This window comes from Leguminivora glycinivorella, chromosome 20 (assembly GCF_023078275.1).
Source record: "Leguminivora glycinivorella isolate SPB_JAAS2020 chromosome 20, LegGlyc_1.1, whole genome shotgun sequence".
Classification (NCBI taxonomy): Eukaryota; Metazoa; Arthropoda; class Insecta; order Lepidoptera; family Tortricidae; genus Leguminivora; species Leguminivora glycinivorella.
In genome coordinates, this window is record NC_062990.1 from 6,211,429 (window position 1) to 6,228,284 (window position 16,856).

The 16,856-nt window shown below is 36.0% G+C and overlaps 1 protein-coding gene across 3 annotated transcripts in view; it reads left to right on the forward strand.

Annotated features, from left to right (window-relative positions):
- The window catches only part of LOC125237236 (heterogeneous nuclear ribonucleoprotein L), a 688,519-nt gene that overhangs the window by 636,711 nt on the left and 34,952 nt on the right, over nucleotides 1-16,856 (forward strand). For all 3 annotated transcript variants that reach the window (XM_048144251.1, XM_048144250.1, XM_048144252.1), the window contains exon 6: nucleotides 11,188-11,271. In XM_048144251.1, coding sequence (XP_048000208.1) covers nucleotides 11,188-11,271 — 84 coding nt within the window. The remainder of the gene's footprint in view (nucleotides 1-11,187; nucleotides 11,272-16,856) is intronic.

The window sequence follows — 16,856 nt, forward strand, 5'->3', positions numbered from 1 at the left end:
TCCAGTTCTCTCTCTCTCTCTAACTGGCTGGGGAACTCGTCTTCGTTCTGAGTTATAAGCTTGTAACGTACGGGTTATTGAACATAATACACACCTCTCACGTCATTTCGGCTTTCCCTTCTCTCCCCGCGCGCACCCCCGCTACAAACATTATTTACTCAATCTAAGAAATATAAAATTTCATTTCAAGAAATTATATATTTTAAATGAAATAAGATAAATTACATCCAAGAAGTAAGTATATTGGTTTAAGATACTTACTGTTTCACCCCAAGAAACATTAAATCTAACTTCAAACATGTAAATCTTCATCTAATACCGTCAGAACTTTTAAAATGAAAAATGTATATATTTGGTGTAAGTAACTAATTGTTTCACCCCAAGAAACATTAACTTTTACTTTAATTATGCATAACTCTTAACCGAAAACCGTCATAACTCTTAATACAACAATTTTATTACTTAGAACCAAGAAATATTATACTTGTTTTTAAGAACTTGCTGATTTGCTTCTGAGTAATAATTATCACTGAACAAAACGTTTACGCTCTTGGAATAAATGATTAAGTTTTTAAAAAAAGATTGTTTTGCTAATCATGTTAAGATATAAAATGGTTAGTGCAAGTAATAAACATCGAGACATTTTATGTTTTATATCAAGTAATTAAAATCTTCCTGATATGGGAAACTGGATATCTCTTGGTTCAAATAGGTTTCTTTGGTTGAAGAGATATTTTCTATCTGTGTACATTTGAGTTAACACTTAATCAAATCACGAGACTACTATATATACGTCTCATCTATCATCCAAGTCAATCGATGACGCCACGTGTACGCAGTGACGGATATAGCCGACGTGGACGTGCCCACGTACGAGCCTTGACGTGAATACACGTCGTGATGTATCGACGGTGGTTTGTGGCGGTGAATATTAACCGGGACGTGATCTTACATGTTTCTGTGTGAAATCGACATAGACATAGACATAGACATTTTATTAATAATATTATAAATATTACACGTTCATCAATAAAATTATTTAACAGCAATTAAATTAAGATTATTACAATTTCAGTCTAGTTATATAACGACATTGAAATAGATCCATAATAGGTATACTGTTAAACTAAAACACCTATCATCATTAAATACAAGGATTTAATACAATAAATCACGAGAAACAGAGATTTGGGGAACTACAATAGGACGCGCAAAAGGCGGGCGATGCTCTTCAATCCACTAGAGGTGCGATCATCTGCAATAGGTACACTGAGAGAAAATACAACCAGTTTTCATGTTCGTTCAACAAGTTTTTTGGTTAAAATAGCGCCTACGTGCTCTTTGGTTCAAACAACAAGCTACTTGTCATTTGAATCGGCAATATATTTGAATCAACAAGTCGATTTTATAAAAACAACCTGACACATATTGTTTTAAACATACGTTTGGCTGATTCAAACGGATAAACCGCAACAAGTCGAACTTGTTAAATTCACATTGCAAATTTCTCTCAGTGTACCGATAGTAGGGCTACGCATATCATCGGATATTAGTATATAACTCCTTATATTAATAAAAATCTAAAAAATCATCCAGGCTGCCAGAGCCCAACGAGGCTACGGTGTGCTGGTGACGGAAGGACCTACGGAACTAATTTGTTCCGTCTATTGTCCTTTGAGTCGTCGGCAAGTCGGCAACCCGAACCCTCTTTAGAACTTGTACACTCCTTTTTGCTGTGTACTTAACTCAGCAAAACGGATTGTACAAGTTTCTAATGGGTTGGCAACTCGCATGTGACACTCCATGAGTTGCAGACGTCAATAGGTTACGGTGACCGCTTTCCGTCAGGCGAACCGTATGCTTGTTTGCCACCGTTCGCTAATTTAGTTGTTGACACTAAAGTATGGCCAGAAATATATGACTACATACTAGCTTTTGCCCGCGGCTTCGCTCGCGTTATATTCGAAAATTGCGGAATGAAATCCATAATAGCACCACACGAGTGTTGTAATTCCTAATTATGTAGAGTTGCATACACTACTTTATTTATCCAAACCAAATAGGTATCATAAGGGCTCTATGATGAATAGGCTGGTTTCCTATACTTAAAATTATTGAATATAATGATAATGAGATATTCGATAGAATCGAGTTGTGCCTAAGAGGCCACAGTACTGGCTGTAGAAGGAATACTGTCATAATTTGTATTTGGTATAGCAACCGATTCTTTGATATGTTTGTTTACGTTTTGTAAGTCAGTCGGTCAATAACAGTTCTCATGTAAACATTGAATAAATTCCTGGTGTACACTTTCTTGGTTTCCTTGTGTTATAGATCTCTGCTATATAGTGTTAGACCTGTGGGATCCCCCACAAAAATAAAGTATTTTATTCAGTGCACGAAATAAAGCACCACATAATGAGAATAAAATATGGACAGTAGTTATTTTTAAACGTAATTTCTGTTTAATAAATCAAAGAAAAAGATATAAAGTGAATAAATTGACGGTGACGTCACTCCACAGTATTTCATAATAATTCCATATTAGCAAATCGTTTTGACAGTTCTTAAAAAGAAGCTGATTTGACTAGTAGGAAACTTGCCTATTCAAGAACCATAGGAAAATGACCAGCATTATTGTTACCAGTGTTACTTACATACAAACTTCCACCCCTCATTTTAGGTTTAGTTGAAATTAACTTTTAGCATTGGAAGTAATATTTTACTTATACACCCTGAATTCCGTTAACTTTAAGGGAAGGTTCTTTAGATCAAATACAATTAATTTCTCTAAGAAACTAGCGTCTTAACTCTTACGGTTATCGAGTTATTAAAAAAATAAAAATAATTACTGAACATGTGTGTGACAGCCTTTACCACTTCCTAACGTTATTTGTTTTGACAGGTGCCGTCAATCACTTGACACTAACTTGAATATTATTTTTAAGGGTCTGTCACACTAATTAATTCATTTATTATGTATGAAAACGATGAAAAACATTTTTGGCGAATTTAACTAAAAGTGATAGTGGTTCCTGATAACGAACCTAATGACGTGTTGAATTTAACGGAAAACAAAAAAAAATACGGTATATACGACTTGAAATGAATTGTAATTATGTAAATTGTATTACTGTGCTTTCCTATACCTGTACTTTAATTAAGAAATTTTATACGCCAGTGTAATTAGCAATTACTCTTGAAGCCCTTGAAATCGGGCCATTAACATTGCGAAGCCAACGACTCTTTCTATTTTAGGTACCCGTGCCAATGATATACATTATTTAACAATATTCAAACAACTTATTTTTACACAGTTACTTTACAGATCATATTTATTGTGTATATGTGACACGGCTTATATATTTATAACTCTTAGAATCATCATTTATCGGCCGAAATGTCTCTTTTACATATATTTTAAAAAGTAAAATCCATGTTATCATGTGACAAAATTGTATCGGGCAATTTATTTTAACATTAATTTTTTCGAGATATATTGGTCGATAAAGTAGTTCATAAATTATGTAGTTCTTATATCCACAACAGCGCGACCATTGACATACATCATATGTACACGAAGAGAGGAAAGGTTGACCACCAAGTTCACAAAACAAAGGTACCGACGATATAGAATAACAACTGGTGAACTTTAAAGGGCCACACAGATTACCAGTTCGCCTGAAGACATCGCAATCAAATGATTATTTTACCTTTTTTTTCGAAGGTGACAAACCAATGCACTGGCTGTTACGAATGACTAACGTCCCAGCAAAATAAAAAAAAATCATGATCGCAAAAAGCTGTGGCGACTTGCGGTTATCGTTCGGCGAACTGGCAGTCTGTGAATACTTATATTTGGATTTTTTTCACATCGTTTGACATATGTCATAGTTTGACTCTTAGGCCTGATTTAGACGGCGTGCGAACTCGCATGCGATTTTCATTACATTGCGGTCTGTTGAAGTTACAATAAAATTATGTTCAGCCATCAAATACCGCAATGTAATACAACTTGTATGCGAATTCTCGTATCGTCTTAATGGGCCCTTAAGCTCCTTAATGACAATTTGGTATCATAGAAATAAATGAAAAATCCAAGTATAAGCTTTCAGCAATGAAACGGTAACAATACATGTGTTTGTACTTGAAGTTAAATAATTATGAAACATATTAAACTATATAATGTCTATTCGTATTTCTCATATGATTCCAGTGTCGACCGCAACGCGCTTACTACTGGCTACGGTCTACATTGGAATCATACCGTAAAGGCTTACTACATATATCGACGTGGAATTGGCAAAAGCATCATAACGACGCAAATGAACCTGAGTGCACGCTCATATTGGGCGTGCAGCGGGGCGAGCGTGCGGCGTGCATATCAGACAATTGAAGCTCATATAAGTGTCCTGAGTCGACGCTGCGTAGACTGTATGCACGCTCGCCCGCCCCGCACCAAGCGTCCACTCAGGCCTTACACAAAGACGTCCTCGCATCGATTGGCGTCGCTGATCGCTCATTCCCCAAACAAAAAAAAAGTTTATTCGACCAACTTTTGCCGATTCAGTGTCCATATATGTGGGTCCCTGAGTTTCACATAGTCCAGATCTTCATGTTTACAGATTCACTAAGTACACTAATTTCAGAGACCGCAATGTCACCGCTTTTGAGCTGAAGCCCTACTTATAACAGATTAATATAGATAATATTTATAATCTTCAATGCACATATAAAACAAAAGACAAACACACTCTTATAAATGGTGTTTTTAAAGAAGAAGCAAGCTGCAAAAAGCACAGACAATACAGAGCAGTGACACAAGACAGAGACACACTGTATTCGAATTGGATTTATTTTGATTGTTATATATATGTAGCTTGAAGCATGTGTCGCTATGCAAGAAAGAGAAAGAACTAAAGAGTGTGTTCGTCTTTTTATATGTGCAGGGCGGGGCGTCAAATCCAGAAGGGAGCACCACATTTTGGTGAGTTTCATGTGTATGTCGTGTTACCGCGAAATACCCAAGTTATTTTTAAGACAACTTAATAGAAAATATTAGTATAACGGCCCAGCCACGACATTGGTCTAAGCGCGGCAGCGGTGAGTGGCAGCCATACGTGCGAATGAAAAGTCCCATCGCTGTGTCTCGCTCCAATGTATGGCCGCCGCTCACCGCTGTCGCGCTTAGACCAATGTCGTGGCTGAGCCGTAAGGCCGAGTGCACGCTCATATTAGGTGTGCAGCGGTGCCGAAGCGTGCGGCGTGCTTGTCAAACAATTGAAGCTCATACAAGTGTTCTGAGTCGACGCTGCATAGGCCTCACTCCTCGCTGACGCCCAATATGAGCGTGCACTCAGAGAATATCTGAGTGATGCTTTGATTATCCCAAGCACACCTTATTATAATGAAGGATACCTACTAAATTTAAATGTCCTAAAAATAACGTGGGAATTTGAGGATCGGTGTTTTGATGATCTGTGTAAATTGGCAAGTGTTAAATATGTATAATTATATTAATTATTTTGTCTTTTTAATGAACAAAAATTAGAATACGTTTTTTTGTTGGTTCATATACAAATGCCAGTTTACTGTGACAGATATCTGTGGCGTTCCATTGGAGTAGTGCCCTTTGTATTTTTTGTAAGTCTAATATATTACCATTGCTTTTATCACAAGAAGCATGAAGCATAATGACCATTCTCGGATGGAAAAGCCGCAGTGACATGTCATCAATAGCTAGTTTAAAAAAACTGGTGGTCAGGTGGGGTAAGGAAATCTTTTGCGTAAGTATAAAGGTCTTTTCCGATTTGATCTTTAAGCTAAATTTATTTATGTATAAATCTTCCCTTACCAAACTTTATGCGAATAACATCTTCAGCGCCATTTTGTATTGTAAATGTCCACCCCTAATTATTATTATCACATAATATAACTGTTGTACCTTAATTGACATATTTTACATCCATATCGCAATTTCTCTTGCTTTTCCAATTATATCACTCATTTTATACCAATTTTCTTGTTAAAAATAGTTCCTGGGTACGTAGCCGATTGGCACAAACGCTCACGAAGCGCTCGTAGATATCTATCTCTATCGCTCTTGCGTATTGGCGCGACAGAGCCAGACTACCTTTCGCGGCGTTTCGTTTTCGTTTCGCGTCGCAGAAATGCCATTCGGCTACGGCGCCTGTTAAGTTATATTAGAAACTACAATTACCCACATCCAAACTATTCAGTCGTTTTTGCAAGTGATAAACACAGAAATTTATTTGCGTAATTTTGGTTATTACAGCATCAGAATTTACTTACTATCTTATCAATATTGATAACAAATCCTATGATAATAATAGGGTTATTGCGATTATAATGCTGGTAACGGATTCTTGGCACGATTTCATCCAAGCTGAGGTTTCAGACTTAATAGGATTAAAGATTTAATACAACTTAACACTCGCTACTAAGCATTTATATCAGATCCATTTTACGGAAAGAATTTGGCATTACTTTTTATTTCATAATATAGGTATTTTTAATTATTCGGAATCAGCTATTCCGATTCTTAATTGTTTGCTCTCTCTTTTTTTTACACAAGAACAAAAAAAGGAATGAAAAATATAAAAGTTAACACATCATTTTTAAATACCTACTTGAGTGGAATTTGTAAAAGAGCGATCACCCCAAAAAATGACACAATTGATACATTTGGTAATTTTAACAAAATAGTTTTAAAAGATACCTAAAAAAACTTAGCTTACTTTTGTTATTGACATCGGTGTGTCCTCTAAACTAAATTTATCCAGTGTGTAAATTTATGAGTATGACCTTTGACTATCTCTTGTGGACCGGCGTATGCATATGATCGTTCATCTCTTTCTCAAGCAGGTATTTAGTATTTATCAGTACGATACAAGACTTTTAAGAAGCGACTTGTTTCATTCGTGAATTTATAAAATATTGTAGTGTACTATTTGTTGTATAGTCTCTTGAACATTTTTCTTGCAATTTGGACAGTGCTGAAGCTAACATTTTTATTAAGATGACGTCACTGGACCCCGGAAAGCTACTGATACTGCTAGTGACCTATTTGGTGGCTTTGGCTGCCTCGGTTAATCCCCCAGACTGCCCCTTCTGTATGCACGGCAACTGCCTCGCTCCTGCCTCCTTTTATAACGACATTAAGAAACTCGATCACGTTGTACACAGCCAGGTGGTTGTATATCCTAAGGACAACATCATGTACTTCGGTGACCATGGTTACCTAAGGATAATCCACTTAGATGATAACACAAGCGAAGTTATCCCGCCGTTAGATGAAGTTACAAGAAATATTGGAATCGATGCAGCGACAGGCGACGTGTATTATCAAGGAAAACGTTTTGACAACGAGCATACAATCTACAGATTTGAAAGAAAAACAAATGAAACTACGATATTTAGTGTCCCGACAATAGAAAGCCAGAAGCCGCCGTATAAACTCTGGGCGTACAAAGAAACTGTATATTTTACTAGACTTGGAAATAACACTACACAATTGCAAAAAGGACTGAATTCATTTGACGGAACAACAGTAAGGAACATAACCGCTTTTGAAAACATTCATGTAGTTGACATTGTGTTTGATAATTTTGGTAACATGTACGTCAAATCTATAGGAAAATTGTATAAAGCAAAGAAGCTAGATGGGAATTACGAATTGACACAAATAGGAAAAAGTGTTGGGAGATTTGATTTATCGAAAGTAATAATTGGTAACAACGGAGAGTTATACGTCTTTGATACATTCAAGAATATTATATATAAATTGGACCCGTCCAATTACCAACTTAACAAAATTGGAGCTTACGTGGTACCTGCAACGGGTGAACAGAATAGAAAAATAGCGCTAGACAAAAACAACAATATAATCTTAAATGACAGATTTTCGATCACATATTTTAAAGCGTCTACTGACAAGTGTGTTTTTGATGTGATTAATAATCGTGTCACTATAACTAAAATTTAAGCGGAACCTATGTTACCAATAAATAAATTTAATGACCATTTCCATTTTATTTTACCTATTTAAAGAGGTGCCTTTCGGTTTTAGGTCGCTTGATATTTTCTGATTGGGATATAAATATTTAACGATTGTTCTTTGGGCTACAAACTCAGTTATCTCACAGATTGGAATGATCAATTACAAAATAATTTTTCTCAAACATGCAATGAAATATTGTCTTTACGTTCCTTAAAATGGGCTGGGAAGTATCGCTTTTTGGGCGCAACAACTCGAGAGGACTGTAAAGGGATTTCATATAATTTTTTAGGCCTAGGCCTGCAAAGTAACTTTTTTTTATAAAATATTGTCCTTTAGAGCATTTTTTTTTTATTTCATTGTATGTTTGAAAAAAGCACTATACATGCCTCGGCGTGAAAACGGATTCTCGGCCTCGTATCCCTATCCGGGTATATACCCACTTGGCCGGAAATCCTCATTTTCCCGGCCTCTGATGTAATGTACTATGTTTCCACTATGGAATATGTGTTGAACATATATTTTTTGTAGTGTTTAATGTATATACTTAATTTAATATGGATCTCGTTTTGGGCAAAAGCCTCCTGACACTTTCTCCATCGGTCATGCCATGCCAGGCCAACTTACATTTAGGGCCGCCGGTTTTGTTTTCTTTCTTTTCATCACAATTATTTCAGAACTTCCAATTAAAAAGCCAACAGACTCACTTTTCCAGCTTAATCTTATTACAATCTGTTTCCACAAAATTCCATTGTGACTGCACGAAATTGACCCGAATTTCTACGAGCCACGAGATTCTGCAAACTTTGCCGACCCATAAGTTGTTGAAATTTAAGTGGCCCTCGCTTTTGGGACGAGTATAATTTTGTATTCGGAACTAATGTTTTTAAGTTACGAACGAGAAGTGTTCTGATTTTAAAACGAGTATTTTCTTCAAGTTTTTAATATTGGTAGCTATAGGAAAAAAATATATTCGGGTCGGTTTCTCCACCTAGTAGAATAGAAAGGGCTCGTGATTCTGAGTAGGAAGAACATTAAATTTACCTATTTTAGAAAAAAAAGTTAAGGATTTTTTTCGCGATAAGTCATGAACCGTAACAAAATATCCAATCTGAATAGGTCTCTTGGATTTTTTGAACAAGGGTTGTGTTGTGAGGAATTTTAGCTACTTTTTGTAGACTACGTAAATTGGTTACGTGAGACATTATGATAAAGAGGCCGCGTTTTTAGAACTCGATCTTTTTCAGAAGAAACTGAATGAATAAGAACAATTATTTATTCAATCTCCTCTTATCGGTTTTTTGAAAAATAGAGTTTACTGACTGGTGCTATAAATAAATTAAACAAATAAAAATATATTGGGGACACAGATCAACTTAGCCCCAAACTAAGCAAAGCTTGTACTATGGGTGCTAAGCGACGATATACATACTTAAATAGATAAATACATACTTGAAAAGCATTTTTCCGGCATACACATTAACTGTTCCACTGTTCCTACGTACAAATGTAATTAACAATAGAACATTAGGATTATTATAGCAACCAGCCAGAACCAACATAATTCAGCCACTAATACACCTCAGGGAGTACAATATGTACGTTTACATGCAAATGGTGGCTGCTGATCTATTTATTACGGCAAATACGACTAATTGTGGTGTACTAAACTTAGATGAATGACGTTGACAAATCTATACTAATATTATAAATGGGAAAGTGTGTGTGTCTGTTTGTTTGTCCGGCTTTCACGGCAAAACGGAGCGACGAATTGACGTGATTTTTTAAGTGGAGATAGTTGAAGGCATGGAGAGTGACATAGGCTACTTTTTGTCTCTTTCTAACGCGAGCGAAGCCGCGGGAAAACGCTAGTATAATATAAATACCAGCAGTGGCTGGTTCATACAAGCCGATTCCCACCGGCTTGCCTAAAATTGATTACTAGTAAAGTACCTAATGTTGAGGTAGGTTTCTTTTGTGCTCTGTGTTGCCTAGGAGAAATTTTCACCAGCCGCTACTGATAAATACATAGTATATAATACCTACTTTGAGAGCCAGGGACCAATATTGTATATACACGTAACCTTATAGTTGCAATAAAGAATATTTTATTTTAATTTTATTTTTTTATATATATACACCGAGGGTTTACTGGTGAAACCCGATAAATCGAGATAATTTTTCTTTGAAATAAGACCATTGTGAAAATTGCACATGGTTCGAATTTCAAAAACCAGGTTGTAGGAGGTAGGGCATAGCGAATGATATTCCGCTTTGTGTGGTAGGGCACAGCACAGCGGATATCGTCTCGCTCGAATCTAGAGCAGAGCCCAACTGGGGTAGTACCTCCGCCTTACAGAAGACCGCAGCCAAATAGCACTAGACCCTACTCATAGTGTTGTGTTCCTGCCGGTGAGTAAGGCTGCCAGAGCTCAACGAGGGTGCGGTCCTGATGACGGGAGGACTTACGGAACTAACTTGTTCCGTGTATTGTCCTTTAGAGTCGTCGGCAACCCGAACCCTCCTTGGAACTTGTACACTCCTTTTTGCTGTGTACTTAACACAGCAAAAGGGAATGTACAAGTTTCTAATGGGGTGGCAACGCGCATGTGACACTGTTTGCGTTGCATGCGTTCATAGGTTACGGTGACCGCTTTCCATCAGGCGGACCGTATGCTTGTTTGCCACCGACGTAGTATAAAAAAAAAAAAAACAAGTTTGCTCAACCTGTATTACCTACTATCCATTTATGACCCTCTGGGAGTAGGTAAAAAGATTGATAAACTTACTTGAATTAAATGAACAAACAATTCTGCCAAAAAATACTTATAAGCAAAAAAAAAAGTAATTAATGAAACTCAAACCTGTTTTTTCATTGTATCTTTTTACTAACGTTAATAAAAAATTGTGTTCACAGACTAACAAACATTTTTTATTACTCTTGACATTGGTTTGAAACTGTCCAGCCGATTTTTTCCAGTTGTTTATAAATATATGTTTCAGTACATATGGTAATACATACGGCATCATGTACAATAAGAAAATTTTAAGTACCATATGTACTGTAAAACTTTGTACGGTACAAGCGCTAATACGCAATTCGCAGTTGTATCATACAGAACATTTTGCGTCTTATATAATATATATTTATGATACATATTTGTCCACAGTATCGGAAGATGTACAGCCACAGCAGCGGAGCGCGCCACTTCTCCAATCACCACAGTACACCGGCGGGCGACCACAGCCTTACAGTGAGTTTGCTGTTCTCTTACACTATTATAAGTCAAAATTGTTTCTTGAGGAAAAAAAACCTTACTAGATCCAGTTATCATTTCCATTCCATGTATCGGCCAAAATTTTATTTTTAAAACTTAGTCATTATCTCAAAGTCTAAATGGCTCAAACTGTTTATTAAATTGGAAACATAAAATAAAAACAGTTTGTGGAGTCCCTCAGCTCGGAATAAGTGAAACTTCCTAACACAACCTCAAAAACATTTTGTCAAATGACCATCACGTTTTTGCGTTTAGTTACGTCCATCTTTTACTGTTTTAAATATTTTACATTGCTATTTGCTCAAATTATTGAAAAAACAAACATAAACTCATTTTGCACTCCATATAAGTATAAAACACACACATTCCAACCAACCGTTCCACCATTCAAATTCAAAATCACTCTGGGCATTCTGTTCTGTCACTGACTGAGTGAATAAGTGAATGAATGGAATGAGTGAGTCGCGTTGAGACAGAATGTTACGCGCTGACAGAATGTTTCGCGCTGAGTGAGCGGCATTTCACGCAACGTAACAATGACTGAGTGTTACGCGCGGTCAGTTGTCATGTGACTTCTCATTAGAAGTTTCACTTCAATAATTGATTAAAGAGTAAAACGAGTGAGCATCATGAATTGAGTGAACACATAGAATGCCCGCGTGGTGTAGTAGAAGTATCCGTCCCTCGGATCGGTATAAAACTCAATTCTATTCTAATTCCGCTCGGACGCTGCCCAACTTTGCCGTCCAATAGGATCGCAACTTTGCCGAATAGGTTGTAGGACAGAACGGTCGGGATAATGTGGAATGTTACAGGAGGATTCCGGAGAAAAACGACAGTTTTGGCATTGGTGTACGAATAGCGATACAGTTTTTACTTTTAAAAAGTGTTACTTTTATTTTGAACAAGTTGTGAACTGAAATAGATACCATACACCAAACAAAAAGCGATCAAGTCCACTGGTGGGGAAGTCGGGAATCTAAGGCAGTTTTCAGCTTACACGGCTATTGTGATTGCCTCTACACTACACTCCTTTGACCCCTGTAGTAACCGTCAAAAATTCTCTGATGTATGTTATCTCTCAAGGCTAGATGCCTTTGACCAAGGCTACGAAGTCTCCCCACGTTCCCCTAAGTAAATGAATTTCATCAAGGTTCTGAAGTTAAAAAAAAAACAGTAAAAAATTAACAAAGTCGATTTCATAGTCGGTTCGATAACTTTCCGGTCTACAGTATTAAAGTTGTTACTGCATCTAGTTAAAAATGTTCACTCATTGTTTTCAAAGAAAAAACTTTATTAACTACGTTTTAATTAATAAAGTTTATTGATAGTTGAAGTATCTTTCGATTGAGCTGTTTCAATGGGTAAAAAAATATGTGTACATTATAAACCGTAATAGATGTGACTTATTAGCACTTCTGCGTAAAAAAGGAAGTTCGAAACGAGCGGCGATAAATTGGCGACACGAGTTACGAATTTCCTTTTCGCACGTGTATCGTACGACGTTTTTCAGTACAGATGAGCCTCCGAAGTTTCGACCTGGCTTATAATGAACCACTTCTCGCACTAGTGCGTAAAAAAAACACCATCTGTACTGAAAAAATATTACCCAGGCGCAGTATAAATAAGACCAATAATAACTCTTTTAACAAATGTACACCGCGCGCGCGCGGTATGTAAGTGTGTATGTATGCGTGTCGTGTTCGTACGCAACACATGTAAACGGATGTCAAAGATTCATTCTCGTTCATTTTCATCCAATTAGGTACATGTGTTGCGTACGTACACATACATACCGCGCGGCGGCGTACGTTTGTTAGAAGTGTTAATACTGGAGGGCGATTTTTAAATCTCGCATACGGGATTTTGTCACTAAAATACCGGTTGGAAACGGTGACTTGCTTTTATTTTCAGTGACAATTTTCTGAATTCGAACGCGTGAGAGTCAAAAATCGGCCCGCTGGTCTTATATCGTGACCAAGGCCTCTACTGGTTATTCATTCGCGGCAGATGTCTGAACTACTTGGCCACCCGAGATTTAGTAGTCAGTTTTACTTATAACATAACCCGTTTAATATTTTTACCAAATCTGATTGTGACTCTAATTGGACCAAACCAACTCTGCACGACATTTCCAACCAAAGAGCTTAAATCTATGTTCGAGATTTGCTATTGTCTGTAGATAAATACAAAACCATTGAACCAATTACGAAATTAGAGTAAACAGACTAGACTGTCACGCGAGTTCTTAAACATAACTGACACAATCCTAAAACACTATTAACCTCTCCTTCTAATTTAATCCTTAACACTGTGATTCTAACTCGTTTTTGCAACAGAAGAGTTGATCGAGATAAGTCTTTGCGGAGGTTAGACTTGTTATATCGATATGCGGGTGCTTAGTCCGATCAATACGGTACCCGGAAAATGATGTTACGAAATTGTAATGTCACGCTATTACACTATATACATCGGGTTGGCTCGCCAATACACACCGCACGTCCGTGCTCCATCACACTCGGACACCGACTGCCATATGTACTCGAGACACCTATACACTACATCCCTTTCTTGTTTTAATTTTTTTTTATAAATATTTAAATAATAGGTCAATTTAGTTTTAATTCAAATACTTGCCATGCTGTGCCGTGTATCTCTTTTTTTTTTTTTTAATGAACTACGTTTCTTCTAATTGTCTGCCCACTTTCGTCATTCCTAACTTGATCATCTCCGTCTTTACCACTTAGTACTGTATGTGAAGTAGTTATAATTAGGGATTAATTTTCTATCTTTAGTCATATGTTTAGGACATTCCGGTCTGAGGGTTGACTCAGAGCGGACGCTGCACCACCACCTGCAGTGTATACTCAAACATACTTGTGTGTTTTATTAACTACAATTCCTAGATGTCAGTCTCCCTCCTTCTTCTTTAAATCTGTTACCTTTTTCAATTCAGACTGTTTTGAAAACTAGATTAGTACTTACATTTTTTTTTATATACATATATGATTGTTTTTTTTTTCTTTCTTCAATAGCATACAAATCATACAATATAATTGTACAATGCAAGCATCGCACATTTCTCGCGTCAGCATTAAAATTAATATAATTATGACTTGATTAGAATTGCTTTGCATTGCTTGATTGCATTTGCATGCATTTAGTTATGTTTTATTGCAAATAAATAATGATTGATTGATTGATTGATCGCTGTATTTGCGATTACGCTATACATAGATTTATGCATTAGTTTATGTTTATACGTGCTCCTAGCTAGTACTCAGTATACCTTGGTTATCAATAAATTTATAAGTGTATCAAAAATCAGTGTTTCTATCAAGACTACCATCAACCATCAAGAATCATATCATCTAAGGTGTACGGCTCGTACAATAATATTTCACTAATTTCATACCTTTTCATGATTTACATTATTATTATTTTTTTTTTAATAGGTCGCTTGTCAGGCGTCTAATGTATATTAGGTAATTATTGATGATAACATTGATAACTGATTGTATCGGCCCTATACTTCATTATATGCACCTATTATTGCTAGTAACTAGTAAATAGTACATATAAGTATTTAGTTATAGAACCTAATGTATCTGGAGCCTCGTCTGCCGACAAACCATACTCTGGTTTGGCAGAAGATAAATTTAGTTGTAGGTTTAGTTTTTGAATAAACATTTATTTCATTTTTCATTTCATCTAATGCAATTCATAATACTTACGGATATTATAATGTTTAGTTAGATCTACTCATAAATTTAATTATAAATTGCAGTGCATAGTTATTAAAACTTTTACTGTCTACTGTTTTTTTTTTTCTGGATCGAAAGGGCTCGTGATTCATTGCATTGTAATACATAGAGATACTATATAGAATATGCATTAAAATCCTATTCAGGGTCACGTATCCACTTTATCGTTTTATTGATTTTGTTTCATCATGATCAGCTTTCTTTCTCGTAGATACTTTGTACCACACAAAGTAATCAACGATTAATTTTCTAAAATAGATAGCTGTTCATATACTATTTAAGAAGTGCTTACCCAATTGACCCAATTATACTAACATCCGATTTATATCTACACAGTATGTATATATTTTAGATAACACTTTTCTTTTAAAGTATTTTATCAACATCTTTTTTTTATTATTATTATCTCTTTATCTATCTTAAGATCTTAACTCTTAGGCTAGGCTATTTTATAATATGATTATTAAAGAAATTACAAAACCACTTTTTTTTTTTTTTTTTGGCTGATTGGCGATTGACCATAGTCACACCCGATGGAAGGTGAAGATATAGTCGAAGATGGAGCTCACCGATTCAGTAATACTTAGCATATTCACTTTTATCTTAAAGAGACCGAGGTCGTATTTTTCTGGGAACATCTATGGTGGGAGTGCATTCCATTCCTTTGATAAAATATTATCTAAATTATTACCCAAATATTATCTCCTTCATTTACTTTCTTTGCGCTGTTAACCGAACAAATCAGCATGCCCATTTACAAGGCATCAAGTCATACTGAAATTGACCGGAGTAACAGGAGTAACAGAATACTTATACAGCTCACCGAACTACGAGGTAACTACCTCGTAGTAGGTAAGCACAGTGTTTCTCCCCAGGTACCACGATTTGAATTTGTTTTTGCAGCTGTGTCTTTAAATTCCTTCAGGAGATGTTATATCTTGACAGACTCAGCGTTTATTTATGTGTCACACGGAGAGAAAAACAACTAGATTTAATGTTCGTTCAACATTTCTATTTTTTTTTTTTTTTTTTAATTGCGCCTACGTGTTCTTTCATTCCAACTACAAGTTTGATGTTGTTAAGTGTAGTTACACTTCCTTCTACATTTTTTTTATACCACGTCGGTGGCAAACAGTTATAGGGCCTCCTAATTGAAAGCGGTCACCGTAACCTATGGACGCCTGCAACTCAAGGGGTGTCACATGCGCGTCGTCGACCCATTAGAAACTTGTATAGTCCTTTTTTTTTTTTTTTAGAACCCCATACTGTAGTTCATCGGGGAATACCTTGACATAGCTCATTCCACAGCCGGAGCGTTCGTGGGAGGAAATATTATTGTTTTTTTTTTTTTTTTTTTTGAACCAATCTTTTATTTAAACCAACAAGTCGATTTTGTAAAAGCACATGTCACATATTGATTTAAACATAATGTTTGGCTGATTCAATAAAATATATTTTAACAAGTTTGACCTTGTTGTTTGGTTCGTACAAATTCGACTTGTATCATCAATATTGTGATTTATTCCCTTTACTAAAATACTATTGTTTCAAACAGATAAACACGCAACAAGACGAGTTTGTTAGATTCACAAGGCAAATTTCTCTCAGTTGTACCCTTAACTTCACATCCGTCTATCAATCCATTTATATATAGAATAGAATCATGTTCCCTAACTTCTAAATAATGTGCATTGTAAGTAGTTAGGTACCTAGATAATTGACGTGAAGCATTGAAATCTGTGATTATTTAACATTTTACAATCACTACAGACAAAGCTGATTCAGCCGCTGATTGTT